At 39.0% G+C, this 19,870-nt stretch overlaps 1 protein-coding gene across 1 annotated transcript; it reads left to right on the forward strand.

Moving 5' to 3' along the window:
• Positions 1-3,279: 3,279 nt before the first annotated feature.
• LOC310642070 (arf-GAP with dual PH domain-containing protein 1-like) lies at positions 3,280-18,497 on the forward strand. Its single transcript, XM_083365464.1, has 11 exons — positions 3,280-3,630; positions 5,140-5,267; positions 6,438-6,529; positions 6,632-6,714; positions 9,689-9,801; positions 10,072-10,218; positions 10,835-10,918; positions 11,184-11,246; positions 12,920-12,991; positions 15,672-15,903; positions 17,238-18,497. The coding sequence occupies exons 1-11, from the start codon at positions 3,540-3,542 to the stop codon at positions 17,264-17,266; spliced, it is 1,134 nt and encodes a 377-aa protein (XP_083221590.1). The 5' UTR covers positions 3,280-3,539; the 3' UTR covers positions 17,267-18,497.
• Positions 18,498-19,870: the final 1,373 nt, after the last annotated feature.

Consider the following 19,870-nt stretch of genomic DNA (forward strand, 5'->3'; position numbering starts at 1 on the left):
GTCAACCGTGATGAAGCAAATTGGGTTAGGATGTGTTTAAAAAAAGCATCAATATCTCAGTCTCTTATCATCTGAAGTAAGTTTCAGTTTCCGTGGAACATATGGCTAGCTTGCATTTTTAAATGGTTTCCTGGATCTTTCACTTATAGTACCTTCTGCAGTATTTGCATGTGAAAAATTTGCTCTCTAAAAGTTCACTCACCATTCAAGCCACAATACTGGTCTTGTACTTTTGTTACAGAAAAGAATAAGAGTGACTACATAAATAAGCAGTAAACAAGCTCCCAGGGGGAAGGCAGCAGGTAGATTGGGATCTAGCAATAGCATTTAGACTTTACAGCACTCTCTAAGCAGTTTGGGTGTGCTCCAATTCTCCTTTATTAAATGTCATCCTGTGGGACTGAGAAAGCATGCCTCCCCTGTCACAACCCATACACACTGGTACAGCTTTCCTGCAAAAGTTAAGATGGCACCCTCTCTAGAATTCAAGAAAGCCTTGAAAACCTGGTTTTGATCACAGGCCTGAGCTTAATGTAGTATTGTTTAGGGGAGGAGGTTGTTGTTTTTTATTTGTGTCATGTTTAAATCATTTTAGTCCAAACTATTGTTTTATGTATCTGTTTTCATAGACTTTGTCTTGGTTTGTACGCTTCCTGGAGTCTTATTAGAAAGGGCTTTTTTTCTCATAGAACGCTCAGAACGGCGTTCTGTCACCTTTTTTTGCAAAAAAAAAAGCTCCCTCTATTGGCTTTAGGAGTAGGCAATCTTGGCTTTTTTTTATGACTCGTGGACTACAGCTCCCAGAAATCCTGAGCCAGCTACACTGAGGGGAAAGAGAGGTTTCCAAGCTGAGCCATGCTGGCTCAGGAATTCTGGGAGTTGAAGTCCTTGAGTCATAAAAGAGCCAAGGTTGCCTACCCTGCACTAGAGGAGGACATTAAAATTATTTACAAGGTTACTTCTTTAGGAACTAAACTTTTAGAATCTAAATTTTAGATTCAAGGTGCTGGTGATGACCTATAAAGCCCTAAATGGCTTGGGTCCGGATTATCTGAGGGAGCATCTGCTGCCGGCATCCACTTCCCATCGTCCTGTGTGCTCCCACAGGGAGGGCCTTCTTAGGGTACCGCCGGTGAAGGATTGCCGGCGGGTGACTCCCAGAGAGAGGGCCTTCTCTGTGGGTGCGCCTGCCCTTTGGAACCAACTTCCGATGGAACTTAGGACTGCCTCCGACCTCTGCTCATTCCGCTGGGACCTGAAAACTTGGCTCTTTGAGCTGTCGGGCCTAGACTGAGGGGTTTTAATTGGGTTTTAAATGTTTTAATTTTTAAGCTTTGGGCTTTAAATTTAATTAATTGTTTTAATTTTTTTTAACTTTTGTATGGTATGATTTTAATTGCCCTGTAAACCGCCCTGAGTCCTACGGGAATAGGGCGGTATATAAGTCGAAAAAATAAATAAAAATAAAACAGCTAATTCAAAAAAGCCAACAGAAAAGAACCTCACATTTTTCATCTGCTTCTGTCTTTTGGAAGGTAAAATTAGATAACAAAATAATCTATTTCCTATGTTAACATCTCTGCAATGAAATCAATAAAGGTAACAGGAAAGAAATGAGAAACATTTTTCTCAATGTAATGTGTCTAATTTAGCTGATGCTAGAAAAAAAATAGTATCTTTTGTACACTCTTGAAAACTATTTTGAATCTATAACCATCTATTACAACTAAACCAGTTTAAATTAAACAATTCTTAAGAATGAAATATTCTTAATTTGGACTTTACTTTTATTGTTTGGACTGTTGTGTGTTTTGAAAAATAGATTATTTAGAAACTAGTTATGTTGCACTTCAGTCTTTAAATAATTAACCTAGTATATACATAACAATATATGATGTTTTCCATGGTGAGCTTAACATCAATAACATTTATTAAAAAGGCTAAAATAATTTCTGGTGGTATTATCTGTACATTAAAATTTTGTTTAGTCACAGTCTTTCACTTTTCACATTTTCATGTATCCTAGCAAAAGATGTTACATATGTGCATAAGTGTAGTCAGTAGCATATGCCTTTTTAAAAATATCAAACATGCAAAGAAACAAAAATAAGTCCAAAATACCTGTATTACATCCAGAAATGCCAACTTTGCAACCAATATTTCTCATCCATAACTATGGCACCCTAAGGATACCTGCATACATGCAAATGCTTCTCTGGGATCAGTAACGCAGCAGGGATTGCTTTTTCCTTCCAGTAACAGATTGCTGGGAAATACCAAACATGGCCTTGAGAATTTCAATGTTTGTTACAAATTTTTCTGGATGTGGTTGGAAAGAGGCTGTTTGGCGCCGGAGACCACTGCCACGAGGAACACAGCTCTGGGTCGGGGTTCGGAGCAGCTCCAGGTGGGGGCTCAGCACGGGCTGTGGCGTGGCAACTGGGAATCCCCACAGTGGCTGTGGGGAGGGGAATCACCGCGGCATGTGGCTCCTTCTGAACCACAATTTGTTCCCAGCTAGATCCAACCTTTGATTTGCATATGAAGCAAATTAGTTATGGTTGTTTGGCTTTCGATAAAAAAAAGTAAAACCCTAAATCCTTGATGCTTGCCCAACTGTGGTGGAAAATTACAGATTCAGTGCCTCAGTCTCTTACTTCGATGGTCACAAATAGATGGACATTGCTTGAAAATGTCAACTTATCCTCATGCTGAATACCCTGGAGCTACAGCCTAGTCCTGATAGCCTCCATTGGATGGACTCAAGTTGTTGAATTGGTCATTTTGCCTTTTCTTTCAAGTCTTCAGTAAAGGCTACCAGTTCGGCACTGCAAAAATCCAGACTGTCTCTAAATAACAGCATTATTAGAATTTTGTGTGTGATTGCTACCACTTTTAGTGCTCATCTGGATTTTTGTAGCCCAGGTTGAGCAGTTTTATGGAGACTTTATTTCATGAAAGCAGAAGGCAAAGTGGAATTGGAGGCTCTTTTAGGAGACCTATTTGTCATACGTTTAAAAATTCAAGTCAACTTGAACATGTTTGATTCCTCACCAAGTTCACTCCCCCCACTTTTTAAATCTCCAAATATGATTCATGCTAATAGGTGACTGATTACAAGTACTCTGAACTTACCAAAGGGGTGGGGAAGCCATACAGTATTGTTGATCACAGAGCAGTGCTTAAACGTATGAGCTTGTCCTTTAGCCCTTTCTGAGATGGAAAATCCGGTTCTGTGGTTAATAGCTGTACTTCCCTTTAAGTCTACACCCACGGCTTTGGTCTCCTGCACTAGGGCACTCTCCTGTCACTTGAATCTACCTAACACCCTTCGGCTTTGGATTACAAAAGCAGTCTATCATTCAAGTTGCCTTGCAGGGGCACTGACCGTTGTTTTCCTGTTGTTGTTCTTTCTCTCCCCTTGGAAAAAAAAAAGAAAAGGGAGAGAAACCTACCTTTCTACATCAGTCTCCTATGCACGTGGAGGAGAATAAAAAAGGCCCTGCTCTTCCTGGAGGGTTAAAAAACAACTGAGCAAAATGGCTGCAGAAGATGAGAGAAATACAGACCTCCTTCAGGAAGTTTGGAAGAGAAAAGAAAATGCCATATGTGCAGACTGCGGGCAGCCTGGTAAATAAAGGGAAATGTGGTGGTGGTAACAGGAAGTAATAACTAGCAAAGATAGCTCCTGAAAAAAAAAACAATTGCAGTAATTTAAAAGAAATTCAGATGGAGGAATTATGCCTGGCACTTAGGACAAGGAAGAGATTGTTAATATTATCATGTGATTTCTTAAATATGGAGTGCTGTGTATGCTGTATGTTGTACATTAAATATTTTGTTCTGCTAAGGATTAAGAGTTCTGTAACTCTCTGCAGACAGTAGCCATCTAACACAGGAATGTGCTTGCTGTTGTCTCTCTGACTTTCCATTCAGTGATAAGAATCTCTAGCAGTCCAGATGTTGCCGAACTACATGATTGGCCATGCTTCCTATGGGTGGTGGGATTCGAAGTTCAGCATCTAGCAGTAGTTAGGAAGGGAGATTGCTTCCACTGCCAAAGAATAAGAGTGAATTCCTTGGAAGATAGAAATGAAGAATTGTAATACTACTTATACAGAGATTGTTGAAGGACCAAGAAAGCATGAACTCACTGGACTTTATTTAAGAGAAGGACTACCATCCAGACAGAGGCAAATATTTGAAGGTATCCAGTCTTTTGGGGTATTGGAGAAAAAGATTGGTTTACTACAGATTTTTTTTTCAGATAGAGGAAATGGATGTAATAAAAAAAACTTAAGCATTGATGAGGGGGCTGTATCCTGAAGGTGGCATGAACATCTGAGGTTTAACAAACCACTTGGGCTGCAGGGCTCTAAGAGATATGGTGGGCCTTTGACATGGAACTAATGCAGGCCACTGAGAGGCACACATAATAAAACAATAGGATATTATTTAATAAATCATCTTCATAAGGTATTCTTTGACCTTTGATATTATAAACTGAAACAGCAGAGCATAACTGTTTAATCCTGTCTCCATTGTTTACAGCCTGGGTAATCTGTATCAGAAAGAACAGAAATTTAACTGATCATGCCTTTGATAGGACATGGAGTTAAAGCCTTTCCCAATACTCTGATAGCACCATATTTTTGCCAGGCCCTTACTGGAGTTCACCCAAAGTGTAGGAGGCTGATCTGGGATTTTGATTCATTTTAAAAGTATTTGCAGAGACTGGCCTCCTAAGAAAAAAATGGTTTAGGGGATTTATATTTTTATTTTGGATGGCACCAATCTCGCCCTTAAAACTACCCTTAAACAGAACAAAAAAGGAGGTTAAAAAAATTCTGCCCTGCTTATTCTATAACATCACAGTATTGTGTGGCCTATACACATCCAAGCAGGACTCTGAGAAAGGCCCCAAAGAGGGTCTGTTATCAGTTCTTGACTGATAAATAACTTTGAGATATTAGGTTGAAGAAAGGTGTTGCAAGTAACAATGACATATGAACAACTAGCAGCAGTGATAATTAACTGATGGCTATTTGGACCTTAAGGAACTTAGGCTCCCTCCAATTTGTTGTACTCAACCTCATAATAGTCAGTCCATAGCCATTGATGTTCTTTGATTCTGTTCAGATCCTTGCTGGGTCTCCTGTGCTTTGGGTATTTTCATCTGCTATGAGTGCTCAGAAATACACCACAAGATCTCTAATATAAGTGAAGTTAAGTCAATAAAGAATTTCTGGAAGGAAAGCCAGATACAGGTGAGTACTATCCTGAGAAGTTTCTTTCCCTGTTATCTGTTTTAGTCATGTAAACTGTCTTTTCTCTGAAAAGCATTCAAGGAGGCAGATATCAAGAGAGGGGAAATTATTATTTTTTTCTTAAATTGCAGTAGCAGGGAAGGAATTATATGCCCAATTTTGGACAAAGAACAAACGGTATAAAATCCCAATTCAGTTTTAATTGCAGCAGATGAATTCTATTTATCCACAACTAAGATACTTCTCGGATATAAGTGTTTGCTAGGAGAATACTATTCCTACAAGATCGGGGATATTGTTTTGCTGGCTTTCCAAGGTGCCTGCTTCAGATTTTGGTTTCCTGTAGTTAAGGGAAAGAGTCAATAATCTGGACAGACTGACAGGTCAGGGCCATTTTCAGAAAATTGACTAACTTGAAAGACTGCTGAGGGCCACATGAAATTCTGCTCCTGCAGACACTCATGTCTTTGAGCAGCTTACTAAGCAAAAGGGTGCAGTGGTGTAAGAATTCAGAAAAGTGTCCAACCAAAGCCCCTCTCTCATAATTGATGAATTGGTGCTGTTAGTCCTTTGATGTAGGACAGGTCAAGAATAAGGTGCAGCAAAGATTTTAGGAGTCTATTTTATTGTAATAAGGTAGAATAACACTATCTTGAAAGCCTGTCCAGGTTTCTCTCTGTCCCACCTTTTCCTAAACAAAATTTGAGTTTTTTTCCCTCCCCTTCCCTTTTTTGTGCCTTCTTGATTCCTGGCAACTGTCTGGATTTGTCCCTGCAGTTTTCTTTGCAAGGTTTTTTTTGAAGTATTTTGTAATTGTCCCCTTCATATAGCTGAGACAGAGTGGCTGTCCCAAGATCACCAAGGCAGGATAAGAATTTGCAGTATCATGGTCTCTAGCCTGATGCTTTACCCACTAGGCTAAACTGTGTTCTTTTTCAAGACTGTGTAACCATTTCTGCAAACCTGTTCTTTAATGGTTTGCTTCTTTCTTCCGAAAGGTCAGGTCTGCATTCTTTTACCAGCGCTAATTGGCAGAGAGAAAGTTTTCTACAGAATATGAGGATTGAGGACGGTTGGAGTTTGATAACTGAGAGGTAGAAATACTACTGATGGAGATCATTTCTGTGCAGGGGGGATGTCTGAGGGCATTTGCCTCTTCTTGCTTTACAGTTTCTGGCCCAGCACGGGAATGCACTGGCCAAAGCAACGTACGAGGCTCATATACCTGTTTACTATTACCACCCATTTTACAGCGACTGTCAGTAAGTGCTATAACTCTTGACTAGAGAAAGTATAGGAGATTGGGTGGTAGGCATTCTTGGACTTCTCTTACCTGCTTTATCACTTGCGGTGACATCTCGCAGAGTCCTGAGAGAGCAGTGGATACGAGCCAAGTATGAACGGAAGGAATTCCTGGAGCCAAAGAAAGAAGTTCTTTATTCCAATGGTAACCATTCTATGATGGATTTTCTCCCTTTATTTATATATTATGCAAATGTATATGCCTTTCATCTGAACCGTATTAAAACATGGGAAATAGCCTTTCCAAACAGCATGTTGGAAGCCCTGAGGCAAAGCCCAGTGGGAGCTGCTTATGTTGTATCAATCTTTCTATAATTTTCAGGGAGCTTAGTATAAAACTCCGGCTCCAGATTTAAAAGGGGAAATTCCATCCAATGCAATTTCCTCCAAGTATACCACTAAAAGGACAAGATGGAATTGGTGGAATTTCTCCCCTCCAATATGACTAGAACTACAGTACAGTAGTTCTTGTTACGCTATCAGGTTGTGGACAAGCCATTCATTTGCTTTGTTAAAGGGAAGGAATTCCCTGCAGGAGTACCCAGGGTCACATATGTAACACAACTCCTTAAACACTTAAGGGTTGGACATCCCTGATATATTCCTTTACAATAAGTTACATTGAGGTAGTAGCCATGTATTTCAGGGAATACAAATTGCTAGTAATAGGGCAGTTCAATTTTGAGTTATTCCTGCATAGTATAGTTTGCATTTGTTCCTTGTTATTATACTTGGATGGTCTGCTCTCCCCTCTCCTTATTTTGAGACTTGGCAGCAATAAATAGCCTACAATGTGATAGTGAAACACAGATAAAAATGATTATACAGAAACAACTTGCTTTAGGAAAAGCAAAGTCACTATTTGATGGAAGTGCCATTTTCTCTCCTAACATTAGTTCCATCCATCTATGTCTAAAATACTAGATCTTACATATTAAACCATATCCACAACAAACATCACAACTGCAGAATGTCATTTAATTTCTCATTTACCCAAAATGACACAGAAGCCCAAGGTACCTTCCATGGGAGAAGGCAGCTGCTTATGTTCCCGATGCTTAACCAAACAACTACTATCAGGCATACAGTTCACTTTTCAGAAACCTCTTCCTTCTAACAGGACCACATTGTTCATAAAAATGGTATTGCCAGTGCTCTAGGTAATAACACCTCGCTGTTGTCCAACATAGGAAGTGTCACAGTGTGACAACCAGCAAAAATGCAACAGGAAGAATTCTGGCTCAGTATTTGTGGTCTTTGCGTGTTAGAAGATGTGAAATTATACATCAAGTGTTTGAAGACTTTCTCATGGGGAGACAGGCAGAGCAAATTTAGAAATGAAAAATTAAACATCTTCTCCACATTCTTTATTGTAAAGTGTCCCCAGATAAACTGTTATTTATTTATTTTTATTTATTTTAATTCCATTTATATCCCGCCCTTCTCCGAAGACTCAGGGCGGCTTACAAGCTTAGCAGTAGCCTTCATTCTATGTATATGCCTGCTTATTAGGGCTTTCACACACACACCCCCAAGCGGCATTATTACAAAGTCAGCTTAATTGCCCCCAACAATCTGGGTCCTCATTTTACCTACCTCGGAAGGATGGAAGGCTGAGTCAACCTTGAGCCTGGTGGGACTCGAACCTGCACTAATTGCAGGCAGCTGGTGTTACTTAAGGAGGCGTTAGCCCACTGCTCCACCAAGGCTCTGAAGAAGATAATAAAAGCCCAGCCCTATGAAAAATATAAGCTAGTGGCACTGCCAGAGTTAAGAAAAGTGGCCTGTAGGTCCCTCTTCATCTCCATTCTCCCTTTCCAAGGGAAGGTCAAGGGGCAGCCATCCAACAAAAAGGTGGGGGGGGGAAGACAGGAGCTCTGGAGAGATCTCTGCAGCAGGAACTTGGTGCTTTAACAAAATGGGGTGGAAAAACCTTTCATCAGAAGCTAGGGATCTGCGGCCAATCCTTTAGCTTGCAGACTGCAATGCAGCTCCACATCTTGGGTTTCTTTTCTGACTTCAAAGAAGTGAAAAAAGATATATCTCCTATTGAACAAAAGGATGCTCCATCTCAGGTATTACCACTTGTACAAGCTCTTAAATAACTACAACTAAGGAATAGGAAGGAAAAAGGACATCTTTGAGTGAGGGGATTTGGCCTTGTTGAAGTTGAATCAGTTTCACTCTTGATTCAAAAGATGAAGTAACATGACGAGGAATTGTAGGTACACAACAATTTAGAATTACCGTAACTGGACTACCAAAAATAAAATGGCCAAAATGAGATAATGGTCATTTGAATTTTTGTAGCTGAAATATGGTAGGCCTAGTTATAGCTTGTATGAGCCTGGACAATATGGCCTGGAATTAGAAGTTATAGGATTATAACTCAAAATGTCTGGAAGTACCAAGCAAAGGAAAGTTTAGGCTAATTGCGTGATTCTGACTTGATATCACCCCTCTGGCCAATGTGTATACAGGCTGGGTATACATTTGCAGTAACGAATTTACCCTTAATGTGGTTTTTGGAATGTGGTTAAGCATGTTGCCAGAAGCCAGTTGTTGTAGTTTGTAACCTAGGGTTTAGGATTTAATTTGATATTGATAATTTGATACACAGGTAGTCCTCACTTAATGACCAATTACTTAGCAGCTGTTTGACATTCTGTTGGACCCCAGAAAAGTTATTTATGACCTGGATTTGAATGGATTCCAATGTCTGCTCCTTGGTCATGTGATCACATTTTGGGCACTTGACAACCAGCCTGCATTTATGGCTGTTTGCAGGATCCCATGATCACATGACTGCAATATACAACTATTTTTTTTGCTGGAAACCGGTTTTTAATTCTGGTTGCTGGCAAAAAGCATCCAATGGGTACAATGGGCTTACTTTACAACTGCTGTTTTGCTTAACAAGTCTCCAAAAACAGTAGTAAAATTGGGTTGGTCATGTGAAGACCCACTTACTGTTGGGGAGAACTTAGGATCGTAATTCTGAGCTCAATTATAGCCATAAGTTGAGGACTACCTGTTTGACCCAGCCGTTGTGACCTAGTGTATCATAATTAAAAAGATTTAACACAGCTATACTCTGCAGCTTGTATTTCTTCTCCTAGGACTGAAGGAAGGGATCCTGTGGAAACGAGGCCGAGATAATCAGCTATATCAGCCACGCAGATTTCTTCTGTCTGAGAAAGAGAGATGTCTGAAGTATTTCATCAAACAGGATGTGTGTAACAATTAGCTTTTAGGTGACTCTTGTACACAGAGTACAGCCTTATTTAGGGTCAGAGAATCATTTGATTGTCTGGATGTCTCTACAGTTCTTTTTCTTTCTCACTATCAACTCAGCTTTCTACAAGAACTAAATTTTTTAAGTTCATTGGGAATGGAAGGATCTTTCCTTTTTTCAAATGGATGAGGATAGAAGTGGAACTTTGTAGCCCTATGTCTACCCATTAATAGTGTACAAATAATAGCAAAACCATTTTCTTCTCAGGCAAGAGAACCCAAAATAGAAGTTAAAATTGACACTGTCAATGCCATGTTCCAGCCAGAAAAGATGAGGCATCCCAATGGCTTGCAGATCACTTATCTTAAACATAACAAGACTCGCAACATCTTTGTTTATCACGAGGATGGGAAGGTATGAGGATCTGGTGTATATGTTTATTGTACATCTATAGGAAATTATGGGAAAAGTCTGGAATATTGCTGCAATCTTTAAATGGTACATTTAAGACCCTCACTAGAGCTGGGCCAGATCATTTCTACTTCTTGTTTCCCCCCCTGTCTTTAACTCTTCCCTAGATAAGACCTACTTGCAAAGCAAGAACTCTCCGTTCATCATGACCTTTTTTATTGCCAGTAAATATATCTGTGTTTGAAAACCTAATAAGGAAATTCTCTTTAAATGAACCTTCTGCAAGCTTCTCCAGAGCATGGTTAAAATTTTACAGAGTTCTATACCTAACGTATCTAAAGAGTATTTTTTCCTTTTTCTCTTTTAATTCTTCTTTGAAAGCCTTTTCTTTGTGCCAATAATTAATTTAAAAAACAGGAAGTATAGTTTGGTGCATGTGTATTACAACAAAACTCTATTCTAGTGCATACTTTGGTCCAGGAATTCCCTCTGGAAGTTCTTTTTACCAATCAAATAAATTCCATAGAAGAAGTAAACTGAGAATTGTTTCTGAGTAGATCACCTTAAGCTCAAGTTACCAATCATATTTTAATAATTATTGTACTTTTTCTCTTCCTAGGAAATTGTGGACTGGTTCAATACAATCCGTGCTATAAAATTCAACCACCTTAAAGTTGCCTTTCCTGGCGCTAGTGATGAGGAGGTAAGAATCTTGCAAAACTGGATAGCCTATTAGCTAAACTATATTACAGCTGACCTGATTTCCTTGTGACATAATCAATCTAATTGTTTTCAGATTTTTGGCTATCTCCGTGCAATGGGATAATTATATGTCTCTGGACTCATGCAGGTTTTCTTCTCTGTCCAGCATGAATAGCTGGATAAAATAGCAGTTCATTCAAATTTTTAATTGTTCAAAGTAACTAAGGCATTTTTACAGATCATCCTCATACATTTTTTTGCTGCAGCTGAAAATCCGGCTGACAAGGAATTTCTTAAGAGAAGGTTATATGGAAAAAACTGGACCTAAGGTATAATTACTTATTACTTATTGCTACTTATTACTTTATTATTATTTATTATTGTACTTTGTTACCATTCACCAAAAAAGAAGTTCCAATAGAACATAATATCTGTAGCTCAGGATTGAAGTGTGGAGTCTTTGATGTGTCTGATCTTGGTTATTTGCTTGCAGACATTTCATTACGCAACTGGATAACATCATCAGTGCTAGTGAGTATGGGAGTTGCTCCCTGCTTACGGGTATATATAGTAGCTTGCCCTACCAATGTTGTTAGGGATATGGTTTTCCCCTTGGTAGTTCCTTGATTAGGATATTGTTTTCTGCTTGATTTTTTGTTGGGTGTTAATCCTTACTTATCTGAATGTTGGTTGCTGGAAAGGACGTGTTCTGGTCTTTTTGTTTCCTTCTTTGCTTTTTATTGCTTCTTTTAAATGCTGTGTAAGTGTGGTTTATTCTTATGTATCTATTGATGGCTGAAAGTCTGTTTATATATAAAAAGAAAGGGAGCATGGAAGACAAGAGTGTTCAGCAGTGCTCAATTCCGGACAGATTTTAATAAAATTAACTATTCTTTCACTCAAGAAAGTGCAGTGTGTGAAAAGCCTCACATTAGCTTTGAGTGGGATGATGATGATGTTTTATTTATTTATTTATTTTATTTTAATTCCATTTATATCCCGCCCTTCTCCGAAGACTCAGGGCGGCTTACAAGCTTAGCAGTAGCCTTCATTCTATGTATATGCCTGCTTATTAGGGCTTTCATACACCCCCCCAAGCGGCATTATTACAAAGTCAGCTTAATTGCCCCCAACAATCTGGGTCCTCATTTTACCTACCTCGGAAGGATGGAAGGCTGAGTCAACCTTGAGCCTGGTGGGATGCGAACCTGCACTAACTGCAGGCAGCTGGTGTTACTTAAGGAGGCATTAGCCCACTGCTCCACCAAGGCTCCCACTGCTCCACCATCATAATGATGATGATGACATGCCATCAAGTTGTTGTTGACTCTTTTCTCCATCATGATTTTTCTCTAAACTGAACCTTCAGGTCTTCCAGTGGTGCACTTATTGCTACTGCAACCGGGTCTATATTCACCTTGCTGCAGGTCATCCTCTTCTTTTTCATTCCACTTTACCCAGCATCCGAGCCTCCCACAGAGAACTAGTTCTTTGTGTCCAAAGCAGGATAATTTGAGCCTCATCATTTCTGCCATGAGTGAGAACTTTGAGTTGATTTGTTCATTAAACATTGGTTTGTTTACTGGCCAGCCAAGAAGTATTGAAGGTATTCTCTGGAGTCTTCTCTAACATCCAAGTTCAAGAGCATTATAAACTCCCAAAATGGCTGGTCCAGAATTAAAAATGAATTTGATTTATTGATTAAGTTGCATCTCCCTGTGTTGACATAAAACACACTAAACAGTACACTGTGGTTATTTTAAGTCACAAAGTCTCGTCTGGCTTAGTATTATATGTGAAATTTTTATTGTATCGTCCTTGGAAAGATTGACTGGTAAATGTAAAAACAGCAACAAAGGAAACAGATAAACCCCAAATGTCCACTCTAGTAGTTGACTCTAGCACTGGTTAGGAATTGAAGTTGTTTTTTTAATGCTGCTTCCAAAGAATGACCAGGCGAGGGCTCTCTCCTCTTATAAATGTCTGTGGTTGGTTTTCACAGCAAAAGGAGTGTTTCAAGAAGCGCTGGTTCAGTCTGGATCACCGAAGGCTGATGTACTTCAAAGATCCTTTGGTAAGCCAGTAATTGACTTTGCCTTTTCTCTCATCTTCCTCATTTACTCAGGTATTTAAATAAATATGAGTCCAACAGAAACATGGTCATTTTGTTGCTTGAAATAAAAATAGGGTTATTGGTTTTTGAACTCAGTCCTATAGCCCCCCCCAAAAAAAACACTTATGTTAAATTCCATATTTTTCAACTTGATTTTTTTCCATATCAAACCTCTATTAAAAGTACATCAACAGACCAGACTGTTTCCTTTTATTGATTGTGTATTCTAAATTAGAAAGAATTATCTCCTCAATTGTAAAGTTGGAGCAGCCTTTCCCCATTCAGTGCCCAATTCAAGATATGCTTGAATTGCATTTCTCTGCATTTCTTACCAGGACATTGAAGGTCATTCATCTTTGATTTCCATATGTACTGTATATGTTCCATAATTAGTCCCAAAGATTGAAGCAACCTTGTCAAGAACCTAACTTTGACATTGCCCATTCCTATGCCTTGTACAATCGGGGAAGATTGTGATTGAGATGTTGTTGGGATTCTGAGGGTTCAATAATACCCAGGGGAGTGAAATGTTTTTCCCACCTAAGGCTAAGCAGATACCATCCTTAATCCTTCAGTGTAACATGAAATCCCCAAAGCAAATCAGTAATACAAAAGATAAAGAAAAGAAAAATACATACAATATACATGTATATGTAAAATACTTAGAGAGGGCTGTAAAGCACTATGAATGCTATTGCTATTCAAATGTTCCTTAGACCTGGCTCTTTCTCCAGGCATTGAGCTCAAGTATGGTGTGGGCTCACTGTTTTATTTTTACTGCATATATGATCTCCTGTTTGGCCACTTTTCTTTTATATGGTTTGGATTGTTTTCTGATTTCTTAGTACTTTTATTTGTGTATTAACCCAGAAACATTCTGAAAGGATGGCCTACAAATGTGACGAATAATAACTAAAGTCTAAAACATATGTGTTCCTCAGACATATTACATTTTCACAAATGAAGACGAATATACATGTCCCAGGGTAATGTTACAGGATCCAATCTGGGTTGGTCCCAGTGACCAAACCTCTGGTCCTGGCAACAGACCCAGATTGGATCCTGCAATATTACCGTACATTTTTGTAATTAAAAAGGATTGATTCACAGCTCTTCTTAAACATTCCTGGAGAGGCCAATTAAACATAAATAAGAAACTTTTGACGAATTATTTTCATGTTAAGGTCATAAGAACCATGTTTCATACTCTTTAAAACTTTCTGTGGGGAAAAAACCTTCCCTCCTTTACTGCCAAAAGGAGCTGGACCACCTTGTAAGTGCAGACATTTTCAACACAAAGAGGAACAGTATTGAAGGTGGCTTTTTATGTTAGTTTTAAGCTTCAGGGTCAAAGTTTGCATAGAAATGCAGTCAGATCCTTGTAAGTTCAGTTTTGTAATCATCAATCAGAAATGTCAATGGGGAGAGGAAGAAAGCAACTCAGATAGAAAGATTTAATTTTTTGTAGAGAATATCTAAAGTTTCTTGTTTAACTGACATATTTAATTTGCCGACTTCCTAAGAAGCTGCATGTGTAACATATTTTTAACTGAAGATTCTGAATAGTGCTTGGCAAATTCCTCCCCAATGATAAAAGAGGGAGAATCTTGAAGGGGGTTGATTAGTAAAAACAGTTTCTCCTGCAGTAAGGCTAATTAATAGCAGAACTTGACCAGAAATGTTTAATGGGCTAGAGTTCTTCATTCATAAATCAGACAGACAGCCTCCCTTGGCTGATCTATGAAGAAAGTAGAACAACAATTCTTTGCCTTTTTACAAGTTGTATAAGCCTCATTAAAAAAACCAGGAAAAAGTACATTTGCAAAGCCATTTCGGGTAGCCATGCCTTTTAGAGGCAGTAACAGGTTGTTGTATCACCCAGGTTGGACTGTGAGTTGCATCTGGTCTGAAGTGGTTACACCAAAGGCCAAACACTATAGTCCAGGGGTGTCAAACTGCTGGCCCGCGGGCCGGATGCATCATAGCGAAACCACGCCCACCCCACTGCTGGCAATGGGAAAAAAGTCACGATACGTCACGACACGTCATGTGACGTTGCGAGTTTGGACCTCGCTGCTATAGCCTATCTGAGAAATATACAGTACAATGATTAAGGTTAAAGTTTGCCATACATGAGGTGGAGGGTCCATATATTGCATTCAGAAATTCATCAGAAATCATTATAGATGGCAACTATCTGTTGCATTTATCAGCCAAGCAGATTTTGGATAAAAACTAGCTGCTTGGAAGAAAATATCTGGAGGAAAGAAAGGAACCGGGAAGCTGACAAGATGGATAAGAGGGAAACATCAGAACTTTACTCGCAGCAGAATATATCTTGACTATACTGATCTCCCCATTGTACTGATAACCGCAGACTTAAATGTTTCTGCTGAGAGAACGTTGGTTATTGTCCAGATTAAGAATGAATGAAGAAATGTTCTGCTACTGTTTCAGTTCTACCAGCTGTTGTTCCTCTTTCTAAGGTTAGGGTATTGTAGCTAAAGTATTAACAAATTTCTTCCTTCTCAGGGGAAACAACCAGACCATCTTGACAGCATTCTGTTATAAATTATAACTATAGTCTAGAATCCCAAAATGGTTTTAAGACAGATGTATTTTTTTTTCTTACCCCATGCAGGATGCTTTTGCTAAAGGTGAAGTTTTCCTGGGCAATGAGGAACAAGGATATAATGTCATAAAAGGATTGCCACACGACATGCAGGGTAGGTTCACCTGGACACATGGCATCATTATTGTAACTCCTGACCGCAACTACATCTTCACCTGTGAGACAGAGAAAGATCAGGAGGAATGGAAATCTATCTTCAGTCATGTGATAAAGCAGCCCATGACACCCCAGGAGTATGCAAGTAAGTTCCAGGAGGATATTTTCATTCTATTCAACCACGAGAGATTGAAGACAGGGGGTCACCCTAAAGTGGTTGCTGATTCTTCTCTTGGCATTCCTCCCCTCCTGACTTGATAAATTAAAATAAATGAATTAAGAAGTAAGGAGTGGCAAGCTACATTGAAAACTCTCTGTATCTTTGGGCCTGTGTGTCTCCACTTGCCTTGAGTTAATGTTGACTTCTGCTGACTGCCTTGACAACGTGCAGTTTTCTTGGCAAGATTTTGGAAGTGGTTTTCTATTGCCTTCTTCCAGGGACTAAGAGAGACTGGCCCAAGGTCACCCAGATAGCATTTTGCTTAAGGCAGAACTAGAACTCACAATCTCTCAGTTTCCAGCCTGATACCTTAACTACTACACCAATCTGGCTCTATGGTAAAGTGGCAACCTCAAAAAATACTTTAGGGATAAAATGGACCTTGTAAGCTTAATGGAGACTACAGTTCAGTGGCTTGTTTGTGAGTATGCCAATGTACCCAGAACAAGGCAAGCAATTGGAGTAGGCAGAAAATGGTAGGTAAAACTAATTGTTAAACTAATGTTTTGTAACTGGTTCTGTCCCCTATGGAAGCTATTTCATGATTATTGCAAGATTGCCCACTGCATGTTCTGAACACTCCAGATGTGTTCTGGAACTCCCAGCATTTCTCAGCCTCAGCAACTTTAAGATGTATGGACTTCAGTTCCCAGAATTTCCTAGCCAGCATGCTGTCCGCAGAATTTTGTGAGTTGAAGTTCATGCATCTTAAAGTTGCCGAGGAGAAATTCTGCACTGACCCATAAGAACAGGAAAGTCATCTAGGTAGATTGGGCAGGTATGAGAGTTCAACAAGAGATGTCCTGTTCTATATCCCTTATTTTTGTCAACATAACACAAGCATGTCACATTACTTACACTGCTTAAATTATTATGTTTTCACTAGTCACAAGGCAAGAGGATCTTTAAGGTAAAGGTAAAGCTTTTCCCTGTCCAGTCGTGTCCAACTCTACGTGGTGGTGCTCATCTTCATTTCTTAACCAAGGGGGCTAGCATTGTCTAAAGATGCTTCACTGGTCATGTGGCCAGCATGATTATACGCTGTTGGGTAGTAAAATGCAGCTGTTATCTCTTGCTGCCACTAGGCTTCTAGCTTCTCAACCAACAGGACTAGAAATGTAATTTTAAAATAAATTATGTCATATGGTCAGCAATAAAATATAGCGTTGCAGAATTATTCCCCCCCCCTTTGCCTATGGCTATTCATTTTTGCCATAGTAGATTTATAATATAATAGATTTTCACCTTTTTTTTTACAGTTGAAGCTAATTTTAGGATCAAACATTAACATCTCCGGGGAAGAGTGAGTTGCTGCTGTTTTCTTGGTCTACAGTTTTTGCATAACACAGAAGAAAAGACTTCCTGGAGTCAAAGCAGCCTATGCATTCTCTCAGAACAGGAAGAAGTGTTGAAAGAAATAGAGTCCATTTAGACCTCCCTCTGCCAAAATACTGCTGGACATCTGTCCCTCAAAGTCCTTTGTCATTTTGACCCTGAACTACACTTGGTATAGAAATAACCAGCCCAGAGACTGATCTAAAGCAGCTGATGGATGCTACTGCAATGCCCTTCAATAAACTGAACAGTTTATTTCCATTGATCAAAATATGCACATTCCCACTTTTGTATTACTACTGTTTGCTGCTGATTGGCTGGTGGGCTTTGCAGGCGTTGGCAGGAATGTGAAGGGCCACCAGGATGATGGTTGTGTCAGTATCCAATTGATATGTGACCTATATAGGGTGTCCTTTCTGACACAGCCACTTGCCTGTCATTCTGTGATTATTCTGATTCCAGGCCTACCATTCTTTCCCATTTTTCTACTTACTCAAGTCTATATGATCGGTTGCCATCTTTGGTGTGCTTGTGCTCTGAAATTTTCTTCAAAGGAAAGTGTGGAGGAAAGAGCTATAGACCTGTCTCTTAAAGCTGCCTGTATATGATTTGCAAGCTCCTTTTAAAGGCTGAGGTGTACAAAATGCTACTTTATATTGTCTTGTTCATTCAATTGCATTCGTTTCACTTTCCCCAGCAATATCAATGTGAGAGCCGGCCAATTTTCTGTTGCCTATAACTTTATTGGTTTTCTGTCCAAATGATATGAAAATTCTAGGTTTTCTACAATCCTCTAATCATACCATCCCTTGTTCCTCACTATGGTTTGTTAAAGAACCTCAGAATTGTTTCATTAAAGTTTGATGACAAAATGGCTGATTTTGGCAGTATACTTTTTAATATTTTTTTTTCAAAAACCTGAAATTTAAAATGAATGGGTCAATGCATCCATTTTTATCTTTAAACAGGCCTCAACCTTCCCTTGCTATATATCATTGTATCATTGGAGCAAGTCTATTTCATCCTTTGAATAAAACTAACTCCCAAATGGAAATGATTGTAAATAGTGAGAAGCGTCCACAAGACATGGTTAAAAAAAGTATAGTATAGCAGCTGTGGTGGTGTAATCAAAATTTTGCCTGTTTTTTATGTGCTGTACATGCATAAAGTAGATGGAACCTTGATTACATCTTGATTTTTTTCGATCATAGCTTGCGGATACCCCTGAAAAGGTTATTCACCTCATTGCATCAATTCTATCCACATTCAAGCAAAGTGAACAAACACACAGTTTTGATGGGCCATAAAAGATGCATCTCCTGCTGAGTTCCCAATTATTTTTTAAAAAAATCACATGTGCTGCTGTTTCTGTTAATATGAAATATTGATGGATCCATTTGTTTATTCCATCCTCTATTACTCTTTCTCTTGTACATTTTCACCCATGTGTTCAATCTTTGAAATGTTTTTCTATTATTTTTCAATCCAACAGAAATGAAAGTGAATCAGAGAAACCAAAAGCAACAATCCTTAATTAAATTGTTTTTTATAATTAAAACAACTGAATGGAGGATCAATGGTATCTTTTCCCAGTATATTTTAAATATCTCTAACCTGTCATGCCTATTTTTCTTATTAGATGACAGCATCTTCCTTCAGAAGCTAAGCTGACAAGAATCAGACCTATTAGTGGGATGGGAGGTTACAAAGAAATATCAGGGACTAGGAAATTAAAACAAAAAGTCCAATGGTATGCTGAAAAGAAAGCTTCATGGGTGTACTTTTGGAATCACCAGGAACTGACATTAGCTTGAAGGAGACTTTTTCAAGCTTATGTAGGCTTCCTTAGATTCACAACTGCCACATGATATTTTTTGCTAATCAATCTGGTTATTCTTGTATTGGTTGGGCAATTAATTTTATCAAATGAACAAACAGGACCAGAAAAAGCTGGTTTCATTAAAGGCTGCAGACCAGCGCTTGAACATGCAGCAAGAAGCTACTGGTACTTTAGAAACAACATTGTTGTTTTTTTCTTAAGGGAATAACTTAAAGAACGTATTTCAAAGAGACAGTTAAGAATGGGAAAGTTAATAGGAACATTATTTTCTTAAATCTACATCTCAAAAAATGCCACTAACTAGTTCGCCTTATTCCATCCTAGTCCTTTTCTATCCTAACACTTTCTATTTTTATTCTAAGACGATTAAGGACCTTCCTTCTCTGTTACAACAATGCACAAAAAGGGAGAAGCTGGGGTTGAAGAAACTGACAGAAATTGACAGAAAGCTGAAGGAAGAAAATGAGGGTTAGATGGTTGGGAAGACACGGTGGTTTAAATACACAGTCCCATTCTTCATCCGCTAACAGTCCAGTAGTTATTGCTGAGAATGTTAGCATCTGAGTGTGAAGTGGTGAGTCAGACGCATTCATCCACCCTAAAGGGGAATGCTATTTTTGAGGAGGGCACAGTTGGGCAGCAGAAGAAGTGAGGAAGGAATCAGTTGGATTGCTTCAAGAAGATTGATTTGCGCTAATGGGCTAGCAGATTAATACT

Source organism: Vipera ursinii (assembly GCF_947247035.1).
Source record: "Vipera ursinii genome assembly, chromosome: 6".
Taxonomy (NCBI): Eukaryota; Metazoa; Chordata; class Lepidosauria; order Squamata; family Viperidae; genus Vipera; species Vipera ursinii.

What these genes read in the sequence shown, in the direction of transcription:
- LOC310642070 (XM_083365464.1), top strand. Translation starts at nt 3,540, where the DNA reads ATGGCTGCAGAAGATGAGAGAAATACAGACCTCCTTCAGGAAGTTTGG. An exon ending in AGAAGTTCTTTATTCCAATG is followed by an intron (nt 6,715 to 9,688) that starts GTAACCATTCTA and finishes TTCTTCTCCTAG; the next exon opens with GACTGAAGGAAGGGATCCTG. An exon ending in TTTATCACGAGGATGGGAAG is followed by an intron (nt 10,219 to 10,834) that starts GTATGAGGATCT and finishes TTCTCTTCCTAG; the next exon opens with GAAATTGTGGACTGGTTCAA.